Consider the following 24,937-nt stretch of genomic DNA (forward strand, 5'->3'; position numbering starts at 1 on the left):
ATTTCCTCAGGGGGCCCCAGGGAAATGGGGATGGAGGTAGGGAGGAAAGAGACAGCATGCCACTACTGGAGAGGGATGTCTCACTCTCTCTGCTTCTCTTTTTGATCGGGTCTCTGTTACTGCTTATCTGTGAGACTTGCCAGTGCTTTCTTTTCTCTGGGCCTCAGTTTCCCTGGATGTATAAAGAGGGTTGTGCCAAATAGTCCCAGAGGGCATTCTGTAGTTTCTCTCTCTGAGTCTCCTTGCTCTGTTTCTGGGGGTGTGAGTCTTTTTCTGGGTGGAACAGACTCCCTGTGACTCAGTTTCTCTCTCTGAGCTCCTCAGTCTTCTCAGATCTCTCATGGCTTTGTCCTGCCCCTTTGGTCTCTGAATCCCAGCCTCCCTATCACTTAGTTAGAGTGTCTCTCTCCGCCTTTGTGATCCCATGACAATGGGAGGTAAAAATAGCCCAGGGGCCGTGCTGGTAGAGATAAAAGGGAATTTGCCTTTTGTGTCCTGTGGCCAGGCTGGGGGGGCTGTGACACGTGGAGATTGCTGACATAGCTCTCCTCCGCTGACCTTGACGGTGGCAATAAAAGGGGTAGCCCAGCTCCCAGCCCTCACCGTGGTGCTGAGGTGGGTGATCAGGGCTGAGGTTGGAACCAAAGGGTGAGGGTCCCCATGGGTGGGCACGAGTCTCTGTATCTGTGGGAAAGAATGTTCTGGGGTGTGTGTGTGTGTTGGGGGCTCACCAGGGAGGCTGAGATGGGGACCCCCAGGGAATCACTGAGTATTAGGCCTTGTGGGTTTTGAATCATGTCCCAGTTTGGGGCCCCTGGTCCCTCAGTTCCTCCATCACTGCCATCTTGCAGTGCCTGATGCCTTGGACTGCCTTGAACCTCCAAGATTTTTAGTCCCTCGTCCTCCACCTCTCGGTGCCACCGCCATGATGGATGTGAGTGAACTTGGGGAGTCTGCCCGCTACCTCCGCCAGGGCTACCAGGACCTGATGAAGGTGCACACTGTCCTGTGGGATGGTAAGTGAAGGCAGGAGGGCACAGCCACAGTGTAGCCCTTAGGGACTCAGGCCGGGAGTGGGGAGGGGTGGTGGCACTGAGCTCAGGGCTGGCAGCTTTAGCCCTGGCCCGTTCCCTCAGAGTCTGGGGTCCTAAGGCTACATTCTCAGATGTACATCTGTGTACATCACTGCATGTTTGTGAGCAAGCCTCGGTTTGCTCCTCTGTAAAATGGACAGTATTCCCTGTCTCCCGGTGCAGCAGTCTGTGGCTGGAGCCTGAGGCCTCTGAGATGAGAGTGATTGGTATGTATGTAGGCTGGTGTCCATAAAACCTGTGCTGGAGTTATTTTTAGTGCTTTCCATAGAGCCAAAGCCAAAGACAGGAATAAAGACTACTATTTATGACTTGGTTTGCTCATAGGACAATAATAACAATAGGCAGTGTGTATCAAGTGCTTATTTTGTGCTAGGCCCAGAGTGGATGACTTTCCATGCATCATCTCAACAACCTGGGGAGGGTGGGGACGAGGGCCAAAGCCAGCTTCATGGGCCTGCAACCTCTGCCGCTGCATAGGGCATCATCCTCAGAAGGGCCTCGTGCTTGATTTAACACTCTGGAATCACCCTCTTGAAATTCGTAATGATTTTTTTTTAACAAGGGGCCTGCAAGCTTTGTAGCTGGTCCAGTCCAAGGCACTCGGCTAGTAGTAGCAGGACAGGGAACAGAATCTGGTGGTCTGCAGTCTGAGTCCGTGCCTTTAACCTCCAGGAAATATGGGCTCCCTGAAGCTTTGGGGCAAGCTGGCCAGGCAGGAAGGAACACAAGACACAGAATTAGAAGTGGGTTTGAGTCTTCAGCAAAACAGAGAGCGGGGGGAGGCAGAAGCCCCCTGAGAATTATGTTCCTGATGTTGAGGGCTGTTCCATATAGGACCTCGGGAGATGCCCATAACATTTTGCCTTTGAGGGAACAGACCCAGAGAGAATGAGGGATTTTCCCAAGGTTGCAGGGTAGATACGCAAAAGCAGGAATCTGAACCCAAGTATGCAATCCAGGGCGGTGAGGGACTGTTACCTCAGTCAGGGAATCCCTCTGGAGATCCCTATGGATTCTCCCAGCTCTGCCCTCCCAGGATCCTGGGTCTGGAAGGATCGTCTCTGTGTATTCCTTGCATCCTGACGCAGGGGCTCATGGGAGGGACATAGCTCTACGGGCATGGCTTGGGAACCCCAGCTGGGCTCCCAACCCCTGGATGTGCCTCAGCCCTTCTCAAAGCCCCAATGTTCTCCCCCAACCAGGGAGGAAGAGGGTCTGGGTGCCTGATGAACAGGATGCCTATGTGGAGGCCGAGATCAGGTCGGAGGCCACTGGGGGCAGAGTCAACGTGGAGACCAAAGACCAGAAGGTTTGGCTCCCCTCTTTTGGGGTTAGCTTCTCTGTCCCCTGGGGTGCAGCTCCTTGCTAGCTAGCGCTAGCGCAGTGAATGAAAGGGGGTCTGGGGGGGGCACAGGGTAAGAGGCTGAGGTCAGTCGGTTCCTGCCCCCCTGCCACCCCACCCCATGTTAAGGCCTCCCACTATACGGTCTCCCGGACAGATGCTGATGGTGCGCGAAGCAGAGCTACAGCCCATGAACCCGCCCCGCTTCGACTTGCTGGAGGACATGGCCATGATGACCCACCTCAACGAGGCAGCAGTGCTGCACAACCTGCGCCAGCGTTATGCTCGCTGGATGATCTACGTGAGCCGTGGGCCCCGGCGGCGTGTGGTGGGGGTGGGGCCATAGGGATAGGGGCGGGGCCAGGGGGAGAGCCACTGCGCTGTGGGGACTGGGCCGTGGGGGGCGGGGCTAGGGGTGGGGCTGGGTGATGTCATGGCCCTGGGAAGGCGGGGCCCCGGGCTGGGGCGGGGCTAGGGGAGGTTCGGCTCCTGGAGTGCAGGGCGGAGCAGCGGCTAGAGGCTTGGCGTGGCAATGTGGAGGTGGGGCCACGGGCAGCGCGGCCGCCGTACGGGCCCGGGCGGGCAAGGACAGCCACAGAGGGTGTGGCGGGGCACCTTAAGTGATTCCTTGGGGCGTATTGCAAGGGTCACGGACGGTTTCGTGAGGGCTGGGGCCAGAGGATGGGAACTTGGCCTTCAATAACCCACCTTACATTCTCTCCTCAGACGTACTCGGGCCTCTTCTGTGTCACCATCAACCCGTACAAATGGCTCCCGGTGTACACGGCCTCCGTGGTGGCTGCTTACAAGGGAAAGCGCCGCTCGGAGGCCCCACCCCACATATATGCAGTGGCGGATAACGCCTACAATGACATGCTGCGCAGTAAGAGCCGTCTCGACTCCTCTCCCTCACCAAAAACCTCTACCCCTGCTCCAGGGAGGCCCCTGTAAAGGACCCCTTTCCCTCCACTTGTACTACTTCCCTTTTGATGCTGCTGGACACTCTAGCATAGCATTCTGTCAGGTGGGAGCTGGCCACAGTCTGGATGATCCCGCTTGGTCCTTCCCGTTTCTGGCCCTGGGTGGTGGATATCCAGGGGGTTCCACCTGTGACTGGTTCCCCACCTTGGCTAACTTCTCTATCTCCTCCCCTTTCCTCCAGACCGAGAGAACCAGTCCATGCTGATCACGTGAGTGTGGGGCTCTGGGGGTGTGGTGGGAAGTGCTGACCACCTGGTAGTAGGGGAGTGGAAGTAAAATCATTTCCCAGGGTTGATTCCAAAGTGCTTAGGGTAGGGCCTCTACCACCTGGAGCTGGTGTCCTACTAAAGTTAAATTAGAGCATTTTCTCTGTCCCCATTCTGGGCAGATGCATTATGGGATGGTGGACAGGGAAGGGATACCCAAGCACCAGAGTGATCACCAGCCCTGATACTCCCTCCCCCCAGGGCCTGGAATCTCCCCTTCCCACCTGGATCTTTTGAGAATTATGATTCTGGCTCACCGGGAGGGAGGAGATAACTTTCCCTTTCCTCCTTATAATTTCCTTACCCCTGAATCTGATTTTGATTTTTCATTTGCCCCCATGAGAAAATGGTAGAATTCTTACATGCCAAGTTCATGTCCAGACAAGCCAATATGGACATTGTGTCCGAGTGTGTGTGTGTGCGTGCATGCAGCCTGGTGGTTAAAAGCAAGGCCTTTAAAACCCAGAAGGACCTGGGTTCAGGTTCTCACACATCCCACTTCCTGCTGGTACCCTTGAGCCCCTGAGCCTCATCAGTAAAAGCAGAACAATCCTACCTACCTACCATGCAGATCTATAAGGAGTCGGCCAGTTAACATATGGGCCTGGCACACAGCAGGGACATTTACGTCATTTCCCTGAGTCCCATTTCCTTACCCATAAAATAGGCGTGATAATGGTGCCTGCTTCACAGGGTTTCTAAGGCTTCAACGAGCCAGGGCGGGTAAAGCACCTGGCCCAGCGCCTGGCACTACGTTAGTGCTCAGTAGACAGTGGCATCATGGTGTGTGTGTTCTCATCTCACCGGGATGCTCTGCCCTGTCTTGCTTTGTACACAACTCAGCACCTCTGAGGGCTGATCTGTCTCTGGAGGGCTTTGAGTTGGGGGTCCTGAGTTGGGAGCTGGGTCAGGGGGAAGGGAGAGAGTGCCTGCTTGAGGGTTGGGGTGTTGGGGGCAGGGGGAATTAGAGTGGCCAGATGGGCTTTGGTGACTCGTGTTTGTGTCGTCTAAGCGGAGAGTCGGGGGCCGGTAAGACGGTTAACACCAAGCGGGTCATTCAGTACTTTGCCACCGTGGCTGCCCTAGGAGACGGGCCGGGCAAGAAGGCCGTAAGACTCGCCCGCACGGGCGCCACTCCCCACTCCCCCCACTGCTTCTCACTGTTTCTCTTTTTCTTTCTTTCTTTCTTTTTTTTTTATTCCTTTTTAAAAAGTTGATTCCCCAGAGCCTCTAGCCCTGCCTGAGCCTCCCACCCTGGTGGCAGACTCTGGCCTGAGCAAGGCTTGACCGAGAGAGAGGCTGTGACCGCCTCTTCCATACCGTGGGACCCAATTTTGGGCCTGCCTCAGTGGCCCCATCTGTAACACACAGGGGCAGGACCGCAGCTGTTCCTAAACTTTTTATGTAATTTTCCCTTCCGTCACGACCTTCCTATTTTGAAAGTTTACCAAATCGGCGGCTTTTAACTATGAAGTGATTGTTTTCTTGGTTTTCAAGCACCAAAGACAGTTACCTGCTGTCAGTCAAAAAGCAGGCTTATGTGGAGTCTAACCAGAGCCAAGGGCATTCTCGACAGCCAGGGTCAGGGGGCAGTTTCTCACCAAGTGATTTCTGTATGGATTTTTGAAATTTCTGAAATAATGGGGGACCGGTGTTTTGTTTTATTTTTGTTTTCCAGGTATAACATTCATTCTTAGCCCCCAGGGCCAGCTGTTCAGAGCTCTGTGTGTGTTCCTCCACCCCCAAAATGGGCTGCCTTTTCTTTTCCAGAAGCCCAAGGCCACCTCCCACTCCTGGTCCTGTTAAGCCTTGCTTTATTCTGGGGCATTTTTCTTTCTTCTTTTTCTTTTCTTTTTTTTTTTTTTCCATTTAAAGTTGTTTTCTTTTTTCCCTCATTTGATTTTCTTGCTTTTGTTTTTCCTTTCAGTTTTGTTTTTGTTTTTTTGTTGTGGTGGTGGTTGTTTTTGTTGTTTTGTTTTTGCTGTTGACTTTTTGGTGCTCTTTGCTCCCTCCCTTCCCCACTCCGTTTTTGAACCCCCCCACAGTGTCTCTAAGGATGCTGCAGAAAGTTGGGGCTTGGTCCAGTAATGGGAACAGAGGCCAGGGAGAGGCCAGGGCTGGCAGGCGTGCAGCTGGGAAAGGCGGGGCAGAAAGGAGCTCTGCACAGTGGGGTGTATGTGGGGGTGTCAGGCAAGGGAGGTGGAAAGAAAGGCTGGCTTACAGGGTCCATGCATGCTGGAACTTAAAAGCCTTATCAATCCCCTCCCCTTGGCCCCAAATTTGACTACATCTGTCATAGAGAGCCCTGTTCAAAAGGCCCCGGATATGAGTGTGGGGGGCAGAGCTCGGAAGGAGGGGCTCTTGCCATTTCCCTCCAGCCTCCATCCCCCCAGCAATGTCTCTGGGGGGATCGTTAAGTCTTGGGCTCCCTGGAGGTGGGTGAATAACCAAAGTCCCCTGGTGGCCTGGCACCTGGCCTTCCAGAATCCATTCCTTCCTTTTTCTCCCTTTCTTCCCAGGCTGCAGGGAACCAGGGTGGGGAAGGGAAGCAAAGGGACACAGACAGAAGACAAGGATGAGGCTGGGAGAGGAAGGGACGGAGATCCCTTCAATTCTGCAAGTCCCTCTAGATGACACATGTGGTGGCTGTGGTGTCATGGGAGGCGGGACGCCCGGGCTCCGGTCGCCCAGACTCACTTCTTGGAGTTTGGAAAATTAAGGGCTATGGAAAAGGCCAGAGACAGAGCTGGGGGAGGGGAAGGGCTGCAAGTAGGGGACCCCGAGACACAGCCCCATGCCTCAGGCCCCTGACTAGGGCCAAGCTCATTCCCACTTTCTAGCATTTCTCCTTCTAACAGTGCTGACAGGGCTGGGGAGGGGCTGTGGGGGCTACACATTTGGGGGACTAACATTCACTGTCCTGCTAACCACTGCCACCCCCATCCACCAGCCCGGTGAGACCTCATACAACATTTCTAATGTTGTCTTCCTTCTCTTTCCAGCAATTTCTGGCCACGAAGACTGGGGTAAGTATGGGACCAGTGTGAGTGGGGCAGGCAATGATAATGAGGCCCCGGGGAGTCCCCCTTCCTTTCCCCTGCCCAGAGTTGTCCAGGATGGGCTGATACCCAGGACCGTTGGGCCCCTTGGTCTCCCGGTCAGAGGCATGAGGGCTGACAGACCCCTCACCCTGCTGTCACCAGGGCACCCTCGAGGATCAAATCATCGAGGCTAACCCTGCCATGGAGGCTTTCGGCAACGCCAAGACCCTGCGGAATGACAACTCCTCCCGCTTTGTGAGTGGCCACGGTGGGAGAAGGGGGCTGGGGATTGGCAGCAGGGAGATGGAGGTGGTGGGAGCTTTCAGCAGCTGGAGCCCGCAGATGGCTGGGCCCCTGCTGAGCCTGCTCCTCTGCCCACAGGGCAAGTTCATCCGCATTCACTTCGGCCCCTCCGGGAAGCTCGCATCCGCAGATATTGACAGCTGTGAGTCTAGGGGTCTTACCGGGTGGGAAAGCGTGGGGATGGGGGGCGGAGGCCCGGGTCTTTCTGCTCAGACTGAGCAGCCATCCTCAAGTCCTTGGGGCTCCCACCTGTTCCAGGCACTTCTCTCCCTCTTCTGGCCACTGCCCAACCCCTGCCACCTCACTTTCCCCTGGAACATTCCACCAGCCTCCGCATGGTCTCCCAGCCTCCATTCCTCTGCTTGGTTTTCCAGCCAGAGTGATATTTTCTCAGATACTAGTCTGACCACATCATGTTTCTGCTTAAAAACCTTCTCTAGATTCCATTGTCTTAAGATGGAGACCCAGATCTTTATTGGGCCAGTCAGGCTCCTTTGTTACTGGGTTCTTACCCCACCCCAGTGCTTTCTCTGGCCTCCAGTAGGGCAGGCCTGTGCCCCACCCCTGCCCTAGCCTCAGGTACACACAGAGTCCCTGTCCTTCCTGGAAGCCTGCCCTCCCACCTCGTGGGGGTCGTTGCCCCTCCCACCTGACCTGGCCCCACTGCTCGGACACCAGGTCCCAGGCCGCCTGCGAGGCCCCGCACTGACCATTCCCCACCTTGGGGTGCATGGCCAGACCCCGATGGATGAGCACAGGCATGTGATGACCAGGGAACATCGTCATTTGCTCCCTGACCGACCCCTTTGCATGCATGTGGAAGCTCAGCTCCACACACGCACTGACACACCAGCTCTGCTCTGGAGGGAAGGAGCGTGGTCTGGATGAAGGACTGAAAGCCCAGTTGGAAGGAGACAAACGTAGACACCCCCTCCCCCGCCAGACACACAGACACACAGACCTACAGACGCACATTCCCCATGCTAACACCCTTCCGTACATGCTGGCGCTGTGTGGACGCAGCGCCTCTCTACTCACCCTTGACCCTCACTGGCACCTCCTCCCTGCTCCCCCCTCAGCCCTGTTGGGGCGACCCAACAGTCTGGGAGAAACGGGATGGTAGGCCAGGGCCCCTCCTTCTCCCAGATCTCCTGGAGAAGTCGCGAGTGATCTTCCAGCTGCCCGGTGAGCGTGGCTACCACGTCTACTACCAGATCCTCTCCGGGAAGAAGCCAGAGCTACAGGGTGAGGGTCAGGGGCTGATAGAGCGGGAGTCAGAGCCCACGGGGCTAGGTGGGACCGTCCCCCCACTCCTTGGCTGGGACCTCTGGTTATTGTTGAGCCCTCTCCTTCTTGTGCTGGAGAACGGGCCCCTGGGTGTCATCACCCTGGCCAGGTTGTCCCTTCTGCTGTCCTGGGACTGGAGAGGCCTCGTGCAGCACCAGGGGGAAGCAGTGGTTCTGTTTCTGCCCAGCTCCCCTCTCTTGCAAACCCCAAGAGGGCAGGGTGTGGTGCTTCCTGTGTCCTAGCTCCCCACATGGGGCCTGGGCTCATTCCTCTGAGAACCATAAAGCAAGCAAAGCCACGGGCATGGGGGAGGGAGTGAGCAAAGCCACTCTGGCTGGGGTGGCCCCCAGGGCCTCCCATGCTGGGATGGGGGCGCGGAGGAGAATAGCTGAGTGCACACGACCAAACTCCCCCTGCCCCTCCCCGGGACCCCCAGATACGCTGCTTCTGTCTATGAACCCCTACGACTACCACTTCTGCAGCCAGGGGGTCATCACTGTGGACAACATGGATGATGGGGAAGAGCTGATGGCCACTGATGTACGTCTGTGGTGGGAGAGGGGTGAAGCGGGGGGCTGATGGTAGGGGGATGCGTGAGGCTGGGTGGAGATCGGGGATCAGTCCCAGGGCCCTTCGCTCGGCTGGCCCCTGGCCCTCTCTGATCCTTCTGTCCCCTGCCACAGCATGCCATGGACATCCTGGGCTTCAGCGTGGATGAGAAGTGTGCCTGCTATAAGATCGTGGGGGCCCTCCTGCACTTTGGCAACATGAAGTTCAAGCAGAAACAGCGGGAGGAACAGGCTGAGGCCGACGGCACTGAGAGTGAGGGGTCCTGACCCTGGCCTGACCTGGTCATCAACCTTGACCCTGATCCCAGTGTCTTGTCCCATGTCTGTTAACCCTAACCTTGTCCACAGCCTTTGGCCTCAGTTTTCCCTGGCCCTGATTGTAACCCCTGACTTCTCAACTCCAGACCCTCACCCCCCCTGCCCTGATCTCCACCTCTCCCAGCCTCCCTCTGCTGACCCCAGGCAGAGGCCCCACGTGTCCATATTCTTGGCTTCCTCCTGAACCCGCCTGTGTGCCCTGCCAGGTGCTGACAAGGCTGCCTACCTGATGGGGGTCAGCAGTGGGGACCTCCTCAAAGGCCTTCTGCACCCCCGAGTGCGTGTGGGCAATGAGTATGTGACCAAGGGCCAGAGTGTGGAGCAGGTGAGTGACTCGCAGGCTGGGGCCCACTGGGGACAGCTGGGGCAGGGCCCCCTCCCTGTTGGGTCCCAGCCCAGCCTCTCCACACGTCCAGGTGGTGTTTGCTGTGGGGGCTCTGGCCAAGGCCACCTATGACCGGCTGTTCCGGTGGCTGGTATCGAGGATCAACCAGACCCTGGACACTAAGCTGCCCCGGCAGTTCTTCATCGGGGTCCTGGACATCGCGGGGTTTGAGATCTTTGAGGTGAGAGCAGGCCCGCACCCCTGGGATCCTTTCTCCACAGGATGGGGGACCACAGGTGGGTGGGGGTGAAGTCACGCGCATCCCAGTTCTCTGCGGGTCTTCCTGTCCCCCTCCCCTGAGCCCAGCGCCTCCCTCTGCAGTTTAACAGCTTCGAGCAGCTGTGCATCAACTTCACCAATGAGAAGCTACAGCAGTTCTTCAACCAGCACATGTTCGTGCTGGAGCAGGAGGAGTACAAACGGGAGGGCCTTGACTGGGTCTTCATCGATTTCGGCCTGGACCTGCAGCCCTGCATTGACCTCATCGAGAAGGTGGGGCCTGGGCCAAGGTCACTGCAAGGAGAGGGGGGGTGTGAGTGTGGTGAGTGAGCAGGAACAAATGTGCACTGTGGCTGGTGAGTGAGCGTGTGTAAGCATCCACGTGCGCACGTGTACATTGATGTGAGCTTGTGTATGTGAACGGGGCTGTGACTGGGTCTCCGTGTGTGTGTGTGTGTGTGTGTGTGTGTGTGTGTGTGTGTGTGTGAATGGCAATGTGCGTGGCTGTAAGTAGGTTTGCTGGAGGTGGTGTGAATGTGTGTTGGTGAGTACGTGTGAGCATGTACCCAGCCCTGCTGACCACAGCCCCGTGTGCATGCACGGCTCTGCGGGTCACCAGGCCCTGCTGCGGGGTAGGGTCTGTTTGCTTCTTTATTTGACTGGTTACACCTATTTCCCCATGGTACCAAGAGGAAGAAAGAAAAATCAAAGAAAATTTGAAAAATCAGAACTAAAGGGGGGAAAAATGTTTCCCCCTAATCCTATACCTTGTACAGCCTGTATCTGGGCACTTGGGTAAGTCTCCCCCAAACCCTTTATCCTGGGTGCTCGTTTTCTTTTATAGACATGCACTCATTTCTCATCTTACTTTTTCTCTGAAAATGTATTTTGAATATTGAACGTTGTTGAAGAAGCCACAAGAGTTCATGCAGCAGGTGATTTGTATGCATTTCTGTGATCTCCTGCTTTGGCACATTTGGAGGGTCAGTAGTTTTTAGCTGTGAAATCAGCACTGAAAGTATGCATTCCCCACTTTGCAGGTTAGGAAATTGAGGCCCAAGGACCCCCCTGCTAGTAAGTGAGGAAGCCAAAACTTGAACTTTTTTTTTTTTTTGTACTGTGTATGTGTGTGTGAATGTGTGTGTGTGTGAGAGAGAGACCACAGACGTCAGGATGTGAGTGGGAACAGTTTGAGTTTGTGCAGCTGTGAGCCAAGAGGACAGCCTAGAGCTGTGAATCGTGCAGAGGGGCCTGGCAGCCATGCTGCAAACTTCTCTTTTAGAAGATAGGACTCCTGGGCACCTGTCTGGTTTCTGGCCCTCCCAGCAGGTGGTTGGGGTGTCTGGGAAGACTTCCAGAAGGAAGGGCTCTAGGATATGGGGATCTGGCCCAGCCAGGATGGGCTGGCCTGATGGCAGCCCTTCAAGCTTGTTCTCTGTCCCCAGCCACTGGGCATCCTGTCCATCCTGGAGGAGGAGTGCATGTTCCCCAAGGCCTCAGACGCCAGCTTCCGGGCCAAGCTCTATGACAATCATGCGGGGAAGTCACCCAATTTCCAGCAGCCACGGCCTGACAAGAAGCGCAAATACCAGGCCCACTTTGAGGTGGTCCACTATGCGGGTGTGGTAGGTGCCTGTTGGAATCCTAACCCTTGACCACCCTCCTCCCTTCTCTCGGCTCTCGGTCCCCCCTGCTCCCGCACCCCACCCTTGCTCAGCACCTGTCCGGTCTCTGCCAGGTGCCTTACAGCATCGTGGGCTGGCTGGAGAAAAACAAGGATCCACTGAATGAGACTGTGGTCCCTATCTTCCAAAAGTCGCAGAACAAGCTCTTGGCTGCCCTCTATGAGAACTACGCAGGCCCATGCTCCGGTGAGTGCAGAGGGACAAGATCGCCATCCTGTAGGGTACTCACAGAGTGGTGTCCCCTAGAGTGACAGGTCCCCTATCTCTCCTAGCCGAGCCCCCCAAGTCTGGGGTGAAGGAGAAGCGTAAGAAGGCAGCATCTTTCCAGACGGTGTCCCAGCTGCACAAGGTGAGGCCCAGGCTGGGCCCCGTGTAGGCCCTCCCCTGCCAGCCTCCACCCCTGTCCCTGGTCCCTGCTCTGTCCCCTGCACCCTGGGCGGGCGGCTGTTAAGACTTGCAGTGATGTTTAACTCCTCTCCACGTGAACATCACAGCAAGTCTGTGCTGCTTCCCGTCCGCACGCTGCCTGGGCAGGGAGCCGCGGGGCCCGTGGGAGGGAAGGGGTTTGGGTGGGGGGGGTGAAGGCTTCGGTGACAGTGACAGGGACCCAGTCAAGCAGAAGAGGGAGGAGGGTCACCAGGACCAGAGTGAAAGGACCGATGTGCAGAAGCATGCTTAGATGCCCGGCTCACAGTCCTTAGCAGGCTGATCCACTATGGTTTCCAATTCTGCTTCTTGCCCCTCTTGTGCCTTCTCCCCTCTCCCACCCCCAGGAGAACCTCAACAAGCTGATGACCAACCTGCGGGCCACACAGCCCCACTTCGTCCGTTGCATTGTCCCCAATGAGAACAAGACCCCAGGTAGTCACCCCAGGACTGGGTTGGTGGGGTGGGGCCGTTGGAGGGAGGGGACAGGGCAGACTGAGAAGCTGGGTCTTCCTTTTCCTCGGGGCCCACACAGTCTCAAAGAAAGCCCCTCTGTGGGCTGGTGGTCTTTCTCTGGGGCATGAAGGTGTGTCCATTGACTTCTAACCTTTCTCTTGAACCCCCACCACGTCCAGGAGTCATGGATGCCTTTTTGGTGTTACACCAGCTGCGCTGCAATGGAGTTCTGGAGGGGATCCGGATCTGTCGCCAAGGGTTCCCCAACAGGCTGCTCTATGCTGACTTCCGGCAGCGGTGGGTGTCTCCCTGCCCGGCCCTGGTTCCCCCGCCCACCCCCACCCTGCTCCTGCACAGCCCCCCTCCCCCAGGTGGAGGCAGCAGCCTGAGGGAAGGGGAAGGGCACACACTTAGAGCCAAAGGGATCAAGCGTCCCAAGGACTGAGATTCCAGTCACCGAGGGGGTCACCGAGGGGAACACGGGGCCTGGGGAGGGGGCTGGGCAGGCATCTCAGCAGGGGTGGAACGGGCTGGGGGAGTAGCCAGCAGGCTTGCGGCAAGTACTTGAGGTGCAGCCAATAGGCCGAGTTGGTGGGTTGGATAGGGAATAAGAACAAGACAAGGATGATCCCAGGTTTGGGGCTTGAGCCTCTGGGGTAGGTGGTAGGTTAAAAAGCTTGGGCTGCGTTTAAACGCATTTTTTCATTACATTCATTGAGAAATTGTATTTACAACAGGCGTGTGACACTTTCATAATTTTTTAAAAATTTAAAAAATTTATGGGGCACCTGGGTGGCTCAGATGGTTGAGCGTCTGCCTTCGGCTCGGGTCATGATCCCAGGGTCCTGGGATCGAGCCCCACATGGGGCTCCTGGCTCGGCGGGGAGCCTGCTTCTCCCTCTGCCTCTGCTTCTGCCCCTGCTCATGCTCTCTCTCTCTCTCTCTATCTCTCTGTCTCAAATGAATAAATAAAATCTTAAAAATAAATAAAAATAAAAAAATAAAAATTTAAAAAATTAAAAAAACCCAAGACAGGGTTTTTTGATAATTTGGGGGGTGGAGGGATAGTGGATTGAGTTCCACTTTAAACAAGTCAAGTTTGAAATGTCTTCAGCAAACGTCCAAGAAGAGGCTCGAAGGGGGGCTGGCGGAGCTGGATGTGGACTTGGGAGTTGAGTGAGGGTCCCCGTAGACTAGACTATATGTAATGCTAGTCAGTGCTATTAGCTCTCTCTGCCTTTGGAAGTTTGATTTTGTCAGGCTCTAGGGGTCCATAGTTCCCTCCCCGTCCTGAAGTCCCCGTGGTCACCCACCCTGACGTACCCACGCGTGTTGACGTGAAGACTGTGGGCATGCTCACACGCATGCTCTCTTGTGCGCGCACTCTCTCAACCTCTCTCCCCCCACCCCTCCACGCTTGTTTTGTGAGTTTGTTTTTTCATGTAAGAGAAAGAGATTGCTCCTTGTCAGCAGACATAAGTCTGCACCATTATCTTTTTTTTCTTTTATTTAAGACTTTTTTTTAGAGCAGTTTTAGGTTCACGGCAAAATGGAGGGGAAGGTGCCGAGATTTCCCATATACCTGTGCCCCCCCCCCCAAGCACAGCCTCCCCCACGAGCAACATCCCCCACCAGAGTGGGACGTCTGTTACAGTTGGTGACACACCATAATCGCCCAGAGTTTACATCAGGGTTTGCTCGTGGCGGTGAACGTCGTGTGGGTCTGGACAGGTGTATAATGACAGGTAGCATCACTCATTTTGTTACGGCTGTAAAATATCGCATGGTCTAGTGAGCTCTGCTTTGTTCCTCAGTCCCCTCGGGAGGGAGCTTTCATATTTCTCTGGCCTTCACAGTGTGGCCACAGCCACCCGGACCCACAGCAGTGGACGTGCTGGGAACCTTGCTCTTGTTTAGAATTCTCTTTCTCAAAAAAAATTACAAGTTAAAAAATTATGAAAGTGTCGTACGCCTGTTGTAAATACAATTTCTTAACGGATGTAATGAAAAAATGCGTTTAAATGCAGCCCAAGCTTTTTAAGTTTTCCCCCCCTCGTGCCGCCATGCTGGTTCGGTGGGGCCCCTCTGGAGCCTCTGCGCTAGCTTCTGTGAGGCCTGGGAATAATCGTCCCTTGCTCTCCTGTCCGGTCTCCTCCTCACCAGCCCTTCCCTGCTCCCCAGGTACCGCATCCTGAACCCCAGTGCCATCCCAGACGATACCTTCGTGGACAGCAGGAAGGCCACAGAGAAGCTTCTGGGCTCACTGGACATTGAGTACACCCAGTACCAGTTCGGCCACACCAAGGTCGGGGCACACGGGATGGAGGGTGGTCACACTGGACAGATGACACGCAGGCGCTTGGGGGTTCCACCTGGCGCCTCCCCCGCACCCCCCAGGTGTTCTTCAAGGCTGGGCTTCTAGGCGTCCTGGAGGAGCTTCGTGACCAGCGTCTGGCCAAGGTTTTGACGCTGCTGCAGGCACGGAGCCGGGGCCGCCTCATGCGCCTGGAGTACCAGCGCCTGCTGGGCGGCAGGTGTGTGGGGGCCGGGAGCCGGGCCGGGAGCCGGGCCGGGAGCCGGGCCGGGGCTGGCAGGAGCCCCGGGCTCTCCGCAGCGCATCACGGTATCTACCGCGTGGGTCAGCTTATCCCCTGCGGCTGGCCGGGTGGCTCTGAAGGGGCAGGGTTCTGTTTTGTTCCCCTCAACGGCCAGTTTCCATTCACTCACCTCAAAAATTGGGGTAAGAGCACCTTTCCCTCCACTGCAGGCCACCCAGAGTGTGGCCCAGAACGGTAATAATGACAACCGGTGTTTTCCAAGACTCTTGGAGTGCCAGGCCCCAGGCAAGAGGCTTTATTTGCTTTTTCTTGGTTAATGGGCACGACAGTCCCCCGAGGTGGGCGCTGTGATTACCTCCAGCAGCTGAAGGGCTGTGTGAGTGGAAGACCCAGTCCCAGCTCGTGGGGGGGGGGATGGGGGGTGAGTCCTGGCGGTCTGACCCCAGAGCCCAGAGTGTAGCGGGATCCATTCCTGGTATCTTGAGGACACTTGCAAGGGCCGCCAGGACATGAGGGAGGCAGACCCGTTGGACCGTGGGCCCCTCTCGCCCCACCTGGCCTATAAAGCAGAGGCGTTGGACCCACCGGACAGGGCCACCGGGGAGATGGAGAGGTCACGCTGAGAGTGTGCGATGCAGAGCAGGGGCCCCGGGAGCGTCAGGGCCGTCACGATGAGGGGCCGCACTGAGCCTCCTGGCCCCCTGTGGCCCCCCTCCCCAGGGACGCCCTGTTCACCATCCAGTGGAATATCCGTGCCTTCAATGCTGTCAAGAACTGGTCCTGGATGAAGCTCTTTTTCAAGATGAAGCCGCTGCTGCGCTCGGCGCAGGCGGAGGAGGAACTGGCAGCCCTGCGGGCTGAGCTGCGGGGGCTGCGCGGGACACTGGCTGCTGCCGAGGCCAAGCGCCAGGAGCTGGAGGAGACGCACGTCAGTGTCACCCAGGAGAAGAACGACCTGGCCCTGCAGCTGCAGGCGGTGAGTGGGGGAGGGGAAGGGAGGGACTTCCCTTGGTGACCCGTGCCCCCTGGCACCCCAGAACCCCCACCCCGCCCCACCCACCCCCGCCAGGCCAGGGTGGACCCGGTGTGCTCCGTGTGCTCAGGACCTGGATCTTTCTTCCCAGTCCCAGCCGTGCCATGAGAGAAGGGCTGTGGGCTCAGGTCCACACTTGGCCTCCGCACCCTCCGAGTCCGTCTGTCCACGTGTCTTGATGCTCCCACCTCCTGCTAGCTTGGTTTCCTGCTAAAGCTGCAGTGGAGTGCCATCTCCCCAGCCCTCCCTCCCTTGGCCTTTCTGACACAGACCCATGCTCCCTTCCCCTGGGGACCCAGGGGGCAAGTAACAGTAATAGCCAGAGGGCAGGGATCAGAGGTCTTGGACTCTCCCCAAGTCCACAGAGCCATTCCTTCCTTCTGCGAACAGAGTATCACCGGTGCACCAGGCCCCGCCGCAGCTCTGGAGACGCGTTGGTGGGAAGACAGGGTGTCACCAAACTCACCTGTTAGTGCAGGAGACCATTAGGCAGCCAGGTGGTGAGGAAACAATGAGGTGGGAGAGAGTCTCCAAGCCGATCCCGGGCACTGCTGCCCATCCCCCCAGAAGGCCTCAGCCTGGAACTTCTTCCTCGAGCCCGTGTTCGGGTCTCACTCTGGGTTGCCCCCAGCCTCTCTGATGTTCCCCTCTGGATGTTTCTGCTTCAGCCCCTGCCCCTCCCTCTCCTGAGCCCTCAATCCACCACACCCGAGTCCCTTCAGGGCCCAGAGCAGGTAGGTCATAAGCATTCCTGGTCCCCAGACCCCAGCTGAGCATGGATGTCAGACCTTTGCATGGACACGTGAACTTTCTTCCTCAGGGCCTGGCCTGGCCTGGTGTCCCCTGGCTGGCTCAGCTGGCCCTAGCTCTGCCCCATTCCCCACGTCCCTCTCCAGGAGCAAGAAAACTTGGCGGATGCTGAGGAGCGCTGCCACTTGCTGATCAAGTCCAAGGTGCAGCTCGAGGCGAAGGTGAAGGAGCTGAGTGAGCGGCTGGAGGACGAGGAGGAGGTGAACGCCGACCTGGCCGCCCGCCGGCGCAAGCTGGAGGACGAGTGCACAGAGCTCAAGAAGGACATTGACGACCTGGAGCTGACACTGGCCAAGGCCGAGAAGGAGAAGCAAGCCACGGAGAACAAGGTGTGGGCCGGGCCAGCTGTGGGGTCAGGCAGCTGCTGCTGTCCCTCCGGGCTCTAGGACACCCCTGCTGGGTGGCCACGGGTGGGTCCCTCCCTCTCTCTGGGCTTCAATTTGCTCATTTGTCAAATGGGGTTAATAGCAGCACTTACCTCATTCCCCTCATTCGGTACTTGAGGATTCGGTGTGTGAGTAGCTTCTGCCAGCACTCAGCACAGGGCCCCGGCACACGGTGGTGCTCAGAAATGCTAGCATCTGTCATCCATCCTGGACCAGAGGCCTCCTGAGGGCAGGAAGCCCATTTCCCAGCTCTGCGTCCCCCGGTGCCTCGGCATGCCTTCTGCCATCGGGCCCCTGCTGCGGCCCCATGTGGTTCACGGGACCGGGAGTACGGACACCATTATACTGGCGATGGGGGTGGGGGCCCGGGGGTCAGCTGCCTGCTCAGGTGCTCACAGGGGGAGCCAGGACTGTCTGAAACTCCTGTTACAGCGAAGGAAACTAGCATCTACTGAGAATTGAGGCTCAGAGTGAAGGGACTTGCCCGAGGGCCCCTAGTTGGAAGGGGCGGTGGCTGTGCCCTGGTGGGTGGCTTCTCGGACCAGAGTGTGGGAGGGGCGTCCTCATGGTGACCCGGGCACTTGGCACAGGTGAAGAACCTGACCGAGGAGATGGCGGCCCTGGACGAGTCGGTAGCCCGACTGACCAAGGAGAAGAAGGCATTGCAGGAGGCCCACCAGCAGGCCCTGGGCGACCTGCAGGCCGAGGAGGACCGTGTGAGCGCTCTGGCCAAGGCCAAGCTCCGGCTGGAGCAGCAAGTGGAAGACGTGAGTCCCGGCCCCAGCGGAGGCCTGTGGGGTGGGGGTGGGGGTGGGGGGGCTGGGGCCGGGACGGCGGCCTGCCAGGCCTGGCGGCTGGGCCTGGCCACCTCTCCTGCTCTACAGCTGGAGTGCTCCCTGGAGCAAGAGAAGAAGCTGCGCATGGACACGGAGCGGGCGAAGCGCAAGCTCGAGGGTGACCTCAAGCTGACGCAGGAGTCGGTGACGGACGCTGCCCAGGACAAGCAGCAGCTGGAGGAGAAGCTCAAGAAGTAGGCATGGAGTGGGCAGCTGACCTGTGCCCCGGGCCAGCAGGCACCTCCTGAGCCTGCACCCCGTTTCTCCCTCTGGACTCTGGGATCAGTTCTGCATCCCTGCAGAAGTTGAACGAGGAGGATGGAGACAGGGGTCACTAGGGTGCAGGCGTAGTGTCCTGCCAGGCTCGGGGCTGGGGGTTTGGGAGGGTCCACGGGGGTGGGGAGGTGCCTTAGGGTTGGGTGCCTCAGGGGTGGGGGGGGGAGCAGGGAGACTGGAGGGCAGGGAGGACTCCAGGCTGGTTGATGGCAGTCCGGCCCTGCCCTGGCTCATGCCCTGCATGACCTGCAGGAAGGACTCGGAGTTGAGTCAGCTGAACCTGCGGGTGGAGGACGAGCAACTCCTCGGAGCGCAGCTACAGAAGAAGATCAAGGAACTGCAGGTGTGTGGAGCTCCCGGGGGGGCGGGTGGGAAGGGCCGGGGCCAGCGGCGCACAGAGGTGACCGCCCGCCGGCTGCCCGTCCCCAGGCTCGGGCTGAGGAGCTGGAGGAGGAGCTGGAGGCGGAGCGGGCGGCCCGGGCCCGCGTGGAGAAGCAGCGGGCTGAGGCGGCCCGGGAGCTGGAGGAGCTGAGCGAGCGGCTGGAGGAGGCCGGCGGGGCGTCGGCGGGGCAGCGCGAGGGGTGCCGCAAGCGCGAGGCCGAGCTGGGCCGGCTGCGGCGGGAGCTGGAGGAGGCGGCGCTGCGGCACGAGGCCACTGTGGCCGCCCTGCGCCGCAAGCAGGCCGAGAGCGCGGCCGAGCTGGGCGAGCAGGTGGACAGTCTGCAGCGGGTGCGGCAGAAGCTGGAGAAGGAGAAGAGTGAGCTGCGCATGGAGGTGGATGATCTGGGCGCCAATGTGGAGACTCTGGCCCGCAGCAAGGTATCTGCCCCCTTCCTGACCCCTCCCGACTGAGCTCGGGCCCCATACCCATCTTGACTCTGAACCGATCCTGACTCCAGCGCTGACCCCACCCGCCGACCCCTGACCACCCGCATGCCAGTACTGACCCTCAGCAGGCCTGACCCTGTTCCTGTTCGCCTGTCATCCGGCCCCAACCCCACACCAGTCCTGACCTCAACCCTTGGCTCCTACTAAACTCTGTGCCCTGACTCCAGGTCATTTTTGACCCAGCATCTAATTTTAACATCTCAGTCCTTGACCTCTGTGCTGACTGACTGTTCCTGTCCCGAGCCCCAGCACCCAACCTTGACCCTTGACCTTTGTACCACCAGTCTGGAGGGCAGACTTCAGACTCTAGTACCCTAACCTCACCCTGGCCCTCTCACTTCTGACTCCCATCTTTTAAGACCATGGTCCAGCAGTAGAATCTCTGACCTTGAACTTGGGGCTCTGCTTTCCCTTTGCTTCCTGAGCCCACATCTTAGCCTTCTAGTTCCCAACCCCGGGGTCCCGGCCTCTGGTCGGCAGCCCCAGACACTGCCCTGTGATTGACAAACTTGTTCTGACTCATGACCCTGGATCCCAGGCCAGTGCAGAGAAGCTGTGCCGGACCTATGAGGATCAGCTGAGTGAGGCCAAGATCAAGGTGGAAGAGCTGCAGCGGCAGCTCACGGATGCGAGCACTCAGCGTGGGCGGCTGCAAACAGAGAGCGGTGAGGCCAGGGGCCCGGCTGGGCCACCCCGCGGGGGCCTTGGTGCCGCCCCTCGAGGGCCCGCCTGACCTGCTGGCTCACCGCTTGGCCTGCAGGGGAGCTGAGCCGCCTGCTTGAGGAGAAGGAGTCTCTCATTAGCCAGCTGAGCCGGGGCAAGGCCTTGGCCACCCAGAGCCTGGAGGAACTGCGGAGGCAGCTGGAAGAGGAGAGCAAGGTGGGCTGGCCTCCGGCCGCCCCAGAGTGGGCAGGGTGGGCACTGGGGCCGCCGGCCCGGCCCCGTGCTGAGGTCACTGAGGTCCCTGCAGGCCAAGAGTGCGCTGGCCCATGCCGTACAGGCTTTGCGGCACGACTGTGACCTCTTGCGGGAGCAGCACGAGGAGGAGGCGGAGGCCCAGGCGGAGCTGCAGCGGCTACTGTCGAAGGCCAATGCCGAGGTGGCTCAGTGGAGGAGCAAGTATGAGGCAGATGCCATCCAGAGGACCGAGGAGCTGGAGGAGGCCAAGTGAGTGCCTTACACGCTGGGCCGTCACCGTGTAGGGGTGGTGCCCGAGCCTCTGAGCCCTCGGGGGGGGGGGGGGACTGTTGTGCCAGCCTCCCGCCGTCTGCTCCCACTCCCGTGGCCTAGAAAGAAGCTGGCCCTGCGGCTGCAGGAAGCAGAGGAGGGAGTGGAGGCTGCCCACGCCAAGTGCTCCTCACTGGAGAAGGCCAAGCTGCGACTGCAGACGGAGTCAGAGGACGTGACCCTAGAGCTGGAACGGGCCACCTCCGCGGCTGCCGCGCTGGACAAGAAGCAGCGGCACTTGGAGCGGGCGCTGGAGGAGCGGCGGCGGCAGGAGGAGGAGACTCAGCGGGAGCTGGAGGCCGCCCAGAGGGAGGCCCGCAGCCTGGGCACTGAGCTTTTCCGGCTGCGGCACAGCCACGAGGAGGCGCTCGAGGCCCTGGAGACGCTCAAGCGGGAGAACAAGAACCTGCAGGGTCAGAGAACTGCGCTGGGGTCGTCGGGAGCCCCTTGGGAGTCACGGAGGGTGCCCTGGTGGGGGTCCCTCTGGAATTAGGAGTGAACGAAATGACCTGAGTGAACGAAATGAGCAGAAGGCATGGGGGTGGCCCCTGAGTGCCCTGTTCCCTCTGCAGAGGAGATCAGTGACCTCACAGACCAGGTCAGCCTCAGCGGGAAGAGCATCCAGGAACTGGAGAAAGCCAAAAAGGCTCTGGAAGGGGAGAAGAGCGAGCTCCAAGCCGCGCTGGAGGAGGCCGAGGTCAGGGGCCGACCACAGGGCCGGGGTGGGCACCGCCCTGCTCCCCTGGCCTCTGCGTTCGTGTATGGCATGCTCGCGGCCCCGGTGCCCATACTGCCCGCTCTGTGCTCCAGGCAGCCCTGGAGCTGGAGGAGACCAAGACTCTGAGGATCCAGCTGGAGCTGTCCCAGGTCAAGGCTGAGGTGGACCGGAAACTGGCCGAGAAAGATGAGGAGTGCACTAACCTGAGGTACGGGGCGTGGGGGAGGTAGGGGGGAGGCTAGAGTCATCCCTGTCCACCACCCCCCCGCCCCCGGATCCACTCCTCCGCCAGAGGCTGATGCCCCTCCCAGCGCACCACCTGAGGGCAGGAGCAAGGCAGGCAGGCAGCGTGCGCCGGCCCCTCTGTGTGCACACTTGGTTTGGCCTCCCCTAGAACCCCGTCGAGGTCAGGACTGTGGTTCCCGGGTCTAGAGGCGAACTTCAGAGGCTAAAGGACTTGCTCAGGGCTACACAGTGCAGGTAGAGCCGGGGTTCAGCCCACGTCTGTCTGGAGCCTCACTTTTGTCCATGAACATGCTCTGAGGGGTAACAGGCAATCACAAGGGGCGTGAAGCCAGCGCGGGGGATGATTCATTTATTTGCACCAAGGGTTTGCGTCCGCTGCCATCCTCGGGCCTGTCTAAGGGCAGGTCCAGGGCCTGCGTCCGCCCCCTTCTCAGAGGCTGCGACCCCTCCTCTCCTCCCTGCTTCCCGCAGGCGCAACCACCAGCGGGCCGTGGAGTCCCTGCAGGCCTCCCTGGATGCAGAGACCAGGGCCCGCAACGAGGCACTGAGGCTCAAGAAGAAGATGGAGGGCGACCTCAATGACCTGGAGCTGCAGCTGGGCCATGCCGCCCGCCAGGCCATGGAAGCCCAGGCGGCCACGCGGCTGCTGCAGGCCCAGCTCAAGGAGGAGCAGGCGGGGCGGGACGAGGAGCGGCGGCTGGCGGCCGAGCTCCGAGAGCAGGCGCAGGCCCTGGAGCGGCGGGCCACGCTGCTGGCCGCGGAGCTGGAGGAGCTGCGGGCCGCACTGGAGCAGGGCGAGCGCAGCCGGCGGCTGGCAGAGCAGGAGCTGCTGGAGGCCACGGAGCGCCTTAACCTCCTGCACTCGCAGGTGGGGATGGGAGGGGCCCAGGGAGGCTCAGGGTGCCGGCCAGCCAGCCCCCACTCTGAGGCTCTGCTCCCGCCCTCCACCGCCCCCCTCCCCCCTCCAGAACACAGGCCTCCTGAACCAGAAGAAGAAGCTAGAGGGGGATCTGACCCAGCTGAGCGGGGAGGTGGAGGAGGCTGCCCAGGAGCGGCGGGAAGCCGAGGAGAAGGCCAAAAAGGCCATCACCGACGTGAGGCTGGGCTGCGGCCGTGTTGGGGGGGCGCCCGGATCCGGGTTCAAAGGGACTTTCACCTCCTGACCATGCCCGCCCCACTCCACCGACAGGCGGCCATGATGGCCGAGGAGCTGAAAAAGGAGCAGGACACGAGCGCACACCTGGAAAGGATGAAGAAGACACTGGAGCAGACGGTGCGGGAGCTCCAGGCCCGGCTCGAGGAGGCCGAACAGGCTGCCCTCCGCGGCGGGAGGAAGCAGGTGCAGAAGCTGGAGGCCAAGGTGCGTGTGGCCCTTCCAGCCCTTTCCCTGGCAGGGTGGGCCAGCCCGAGGGCAGGCTCCGGGCAGCAGGCCCATCCCTGGCTGCTCGCAGGTGCGGGAGCTGGAGGCCGAGCTGGACGCAGAGCAGAAGCAGCACGCCGAGGCCCTCAAAGGGGTGCGGAAACACGAGCGCCGGGTCAAGGAGCTCGCGTACCAGGTGGGTGACCAGGTCCCGCCTCTAGGGGTGACCCTGGAGCTGGCCTGGTCTGGGTGAGACCTGAGTCGCTTTTGCCTGCCCAGGCCGAGGAGGACAGGAAGAACCTGGCTCGCATGCAGGACCTGGTGGACAAGCTGCAGAGCAAGGTCAAGAGCTACAAACGCCAGTTTGAGGAGGCGGTGAGCACACGGGGGTCTGGGCGGCCGGGCCTGGAAGTTGGTAACCCCGCCAGCGCTGGTTGCAGTGCTCCCTGGCCCCGGGGGCGGCAGCGGCCGGCCTCACTCCTCCCTTGGCCGTGGGCTCCCCGGTGTTGGCTTTGTGTGCCGGCAGTGACCCTGCTGTCCCCGAGTCAGCTTTGGCTAGACAGGACCTAGCTCGGTCTCCGAGGGGACCCCACGTGCTTTCTCCCCTTCCGCTTACCTCTGGAAGGAGTGCTCCCCAACCCCCCCTTCCTGCCACAGGTCCTGGCACCGCGGGAGGAGGGGAGCCGGGAGTGGTGGGTGGGGGGAGCAGCTGAGGGCCAGGAGAAGACGGCCCCCTCTGGGGATGGGGTGGGACCAGACTGACCCCCTCTCAGCTACCAAAGCGTGACCGGGCCTGCCTGCCCCCCCCACCCCGCCCCCAGGAACAGCAGGCCAGTACTAACCTGGCCAAGTACCGCAAGGCCCAGCATGAGCTGGATGATGCAGAGGAGCGGGCAGACATGGCAGAAACCCAGGCTAACAAGCTGCGGGCACGGACCCGGGATGCCCTGGGGCCCAAGGTGAGGGGCTGCACAGGGCACCCCCTTGCCCTCTGCCTGGGGGGAGGGGGGTGTGGTGGCGCTCACTCAGCCACTCCTGTCCCCTTAGCACAAGGAGTGATGCCGGAGTTCCTGGGATCTGAAGACGCTGCCGGCCCTGTGTCCTCTCCTGCCGCCTCTGCATCCCAGTCCACCCCAAGCCCTGCTGGACCCTGAGTAAATGCCATGTCTGCATCTCTAGCTGGCTGCCTTCTCCTCCTCTGAGGTTCAGAAGAAAGGAACACATGGTCCCTGGACAAAAGTCAGGTCCACATCAGTCATTTAAAATAAAGTTCTTTAATAGTCTCCATTTAACCGGTTTATTTGTTGTTAATAAATTGGCAACACAAGGAGGGGCCGAGGGTGTGCTCCTAGCCAGGCTCCCGTGTGTGCGGGCTCAGGCAGGAGATGCTGCCCCGGGGCAGGGCACAGCCACCCTGTGCCCCAAGGGATGGAAGAAAAAGGCCCCCACTTCCAGGGGAACCCCCTGGGATGAACACAGCGGCCAGTGAGCAAACAAAACCAGAGGAGCTAAAGGAAAACAAGGGAGGGAGGGACAGATGGGCAGGTGTGGGGGGAAGGCAGCATCTTCTGGTAGCTCCCACCCCTGCCCAGGGGGGCTCAGAAGCCTTTGCCTGGGTCCAAAGGCCGGAGCAAGCTTGGCTCACAGATTGAAGGAGGGTGCCCGTATCTCCCTCCCCACCCCAGGACTTAACAGCCAAGAGACTGGGCAAGAGCTCAGAGCGAGCTATTTTTAAAAGTTCCTTTACCTCTGGGTGGGCCAGGGCCCCAGGGTTCTGAAGGGTGGGCATAATGTCCCTGTCCTTATCATGGGGATCTTGAGGGAACCGAGGTTCCCCCAATGACCTGGGGCCCTCAGACCCAAGGGCCAAGGGCTTCTAGATGCTCCTTCCCACCAAGCCTGTACCTGAAGACCTGGGGCAGGCAGAGTAGCGGGGAGGCAGGAGGCAGGGTAGGGGGGGTGCGGACAGGGCACGGCGTGTGGCACACGTACCCACGCTCACCCGCACTGGCCCTGGCCCAGCAGCCTCCCGAGGCCTGGCCCAAGGTCACTCCTCGGTGAAGTCCCTGTCTATGTCCATGTAGGGCTCCTCAATGTAGCTGACAAGGGCAGAGGGCGACTGGCGGTCAGGGTTCAACAGGATGGACACGGTCTCCTTCCAGTATGAGAAGCTGATGCAGGAGCTCTGGGCAAAGACAGAGGGGCTGGGGGGGGGCGCCTGGAGGAC

General features: G+C 59.6%; 2 protein-coding genes across 3 annotated transcripts in view; one reads left to right on the forward strand and one right to left on the reverse strand.

Moving 5' to 3' along the window:
- Positions 1–907: 907 nt before the first annotated feature.
- On the forward strand, positions 908–23,997 carry MYH7B (myosin heavy chain 7B). Its single transcript, XM_088026757.1, has 41 exons — positions 908–1,016; positions 2,297–2,403; positions 2,594–2,737; positions 3,163–3,319; positions 3,599–3,626; positions 4,696–4,792; positions 6,686–6,709; positions 6,887–6,979; positions 7,106–7,169; positions 8,174–8,272; positions 8,751–8,854; positions 8,998–9,136; positions 9,408–9,526; positions 9,618–9,767; positions 9,908–10,078; positions 11,251–11,430; positions 11,544–11,676; positions 11,763–11,839; positions 12,264–12,351; positions 12,552–12,669; positions 14,554–14,677; positions 14,770–14,906; positions 15,651–15,906; positions 16,860–17,102; positions 17,750–17,926; positions 18,044–18,189; positions 18,524–18,614; positions 18,701–19,090; positions 19,698–19,824; positions 19,920–20,038; positions 20,130–20,326; positions 20,450–20,799; positions 20,959–21,083; positions 21,197–21,312; positions 21,822–22,218; positions 22,319–22,444; positions 22,540–22,710; positions 22,802–22,906; positions 22,990–23,085; positions 23,532–23,669; positions 23,758–23,997. Exons 1-41 carry the CDS (start codon positions 926–928, stop codon positions 23,767–23,769), a joined length of 5,826 nt encoding a protein of 1,941 aa, XP_087882883.1. The 5' UTR covers positions 908–925; the 3' UTR covers positions 23,770–23,997.
- TRPC4AP (transient receptor potential cation channel subfamily C member 4 associated protein) overlaps positions 23,969–24,937 on the reverse strand; it is a 68,562-nt gene continuing 67,593 nt past the window's right edge. For both annotated transcript variants that reach the window (XM_028118554.2, XM_028118553.2), the window contains exon 19: positions 23,969–24,895. In XM_028118554.2, the coding sequence (XP_027974355.1) occupies positions 24,758–24,895 (138 nt within the window). In that variant the 3' untranslated portion in view covers positions 23,969–24,757. The remainder of the gene's footprint in view (positions 24,896–24,937) is intronic.

This window comes from Eumetopias jubatus, unplaced genomic scaffold (assembly GCF_037043125.1).
Source record: "Eumetopias jubatus isolate StellerSeaLion01/CBP00866 unplaced genomic scaffold, mEumJub1_p1.0 scaffold_9, whole genome shotgun sequence".
Classification (NCBI taxonomy): Eukaryota; Metazoa; Chordata; class Mammalia; order Carnivora; family Otariidae; genus Eumetopias; species Eumetopias jubatus.

What these genes read in the sequence shown, in the direction of transcription:
- MYH7B (XM_088026757.1), top strand. Translation starts at nt 926, where the DNA reads ATGATGGATGTGAGTGAACTTGGGGAGTCTGCCCGCTACCTCCGCCAG. An exon ending in GGAGAACAAGAACCTGCAGG is followed by an intron (nt 20,800 to 20,958) that starts GTCAGAGAACTG and finishes TTCCCTCTGCAG; the next exon opens with AGGAGATCAGTGACCTCACA. An exon ending in TGCAGAAGCTGGAGGCCAAG is followed by an intron (nt 22,711 to 22,801) that starts GTGCGTGTGGCC and finishes GGCTGCTCGCAG; the next exon opens with GTGCGGGAGCTGGAGGCCGA.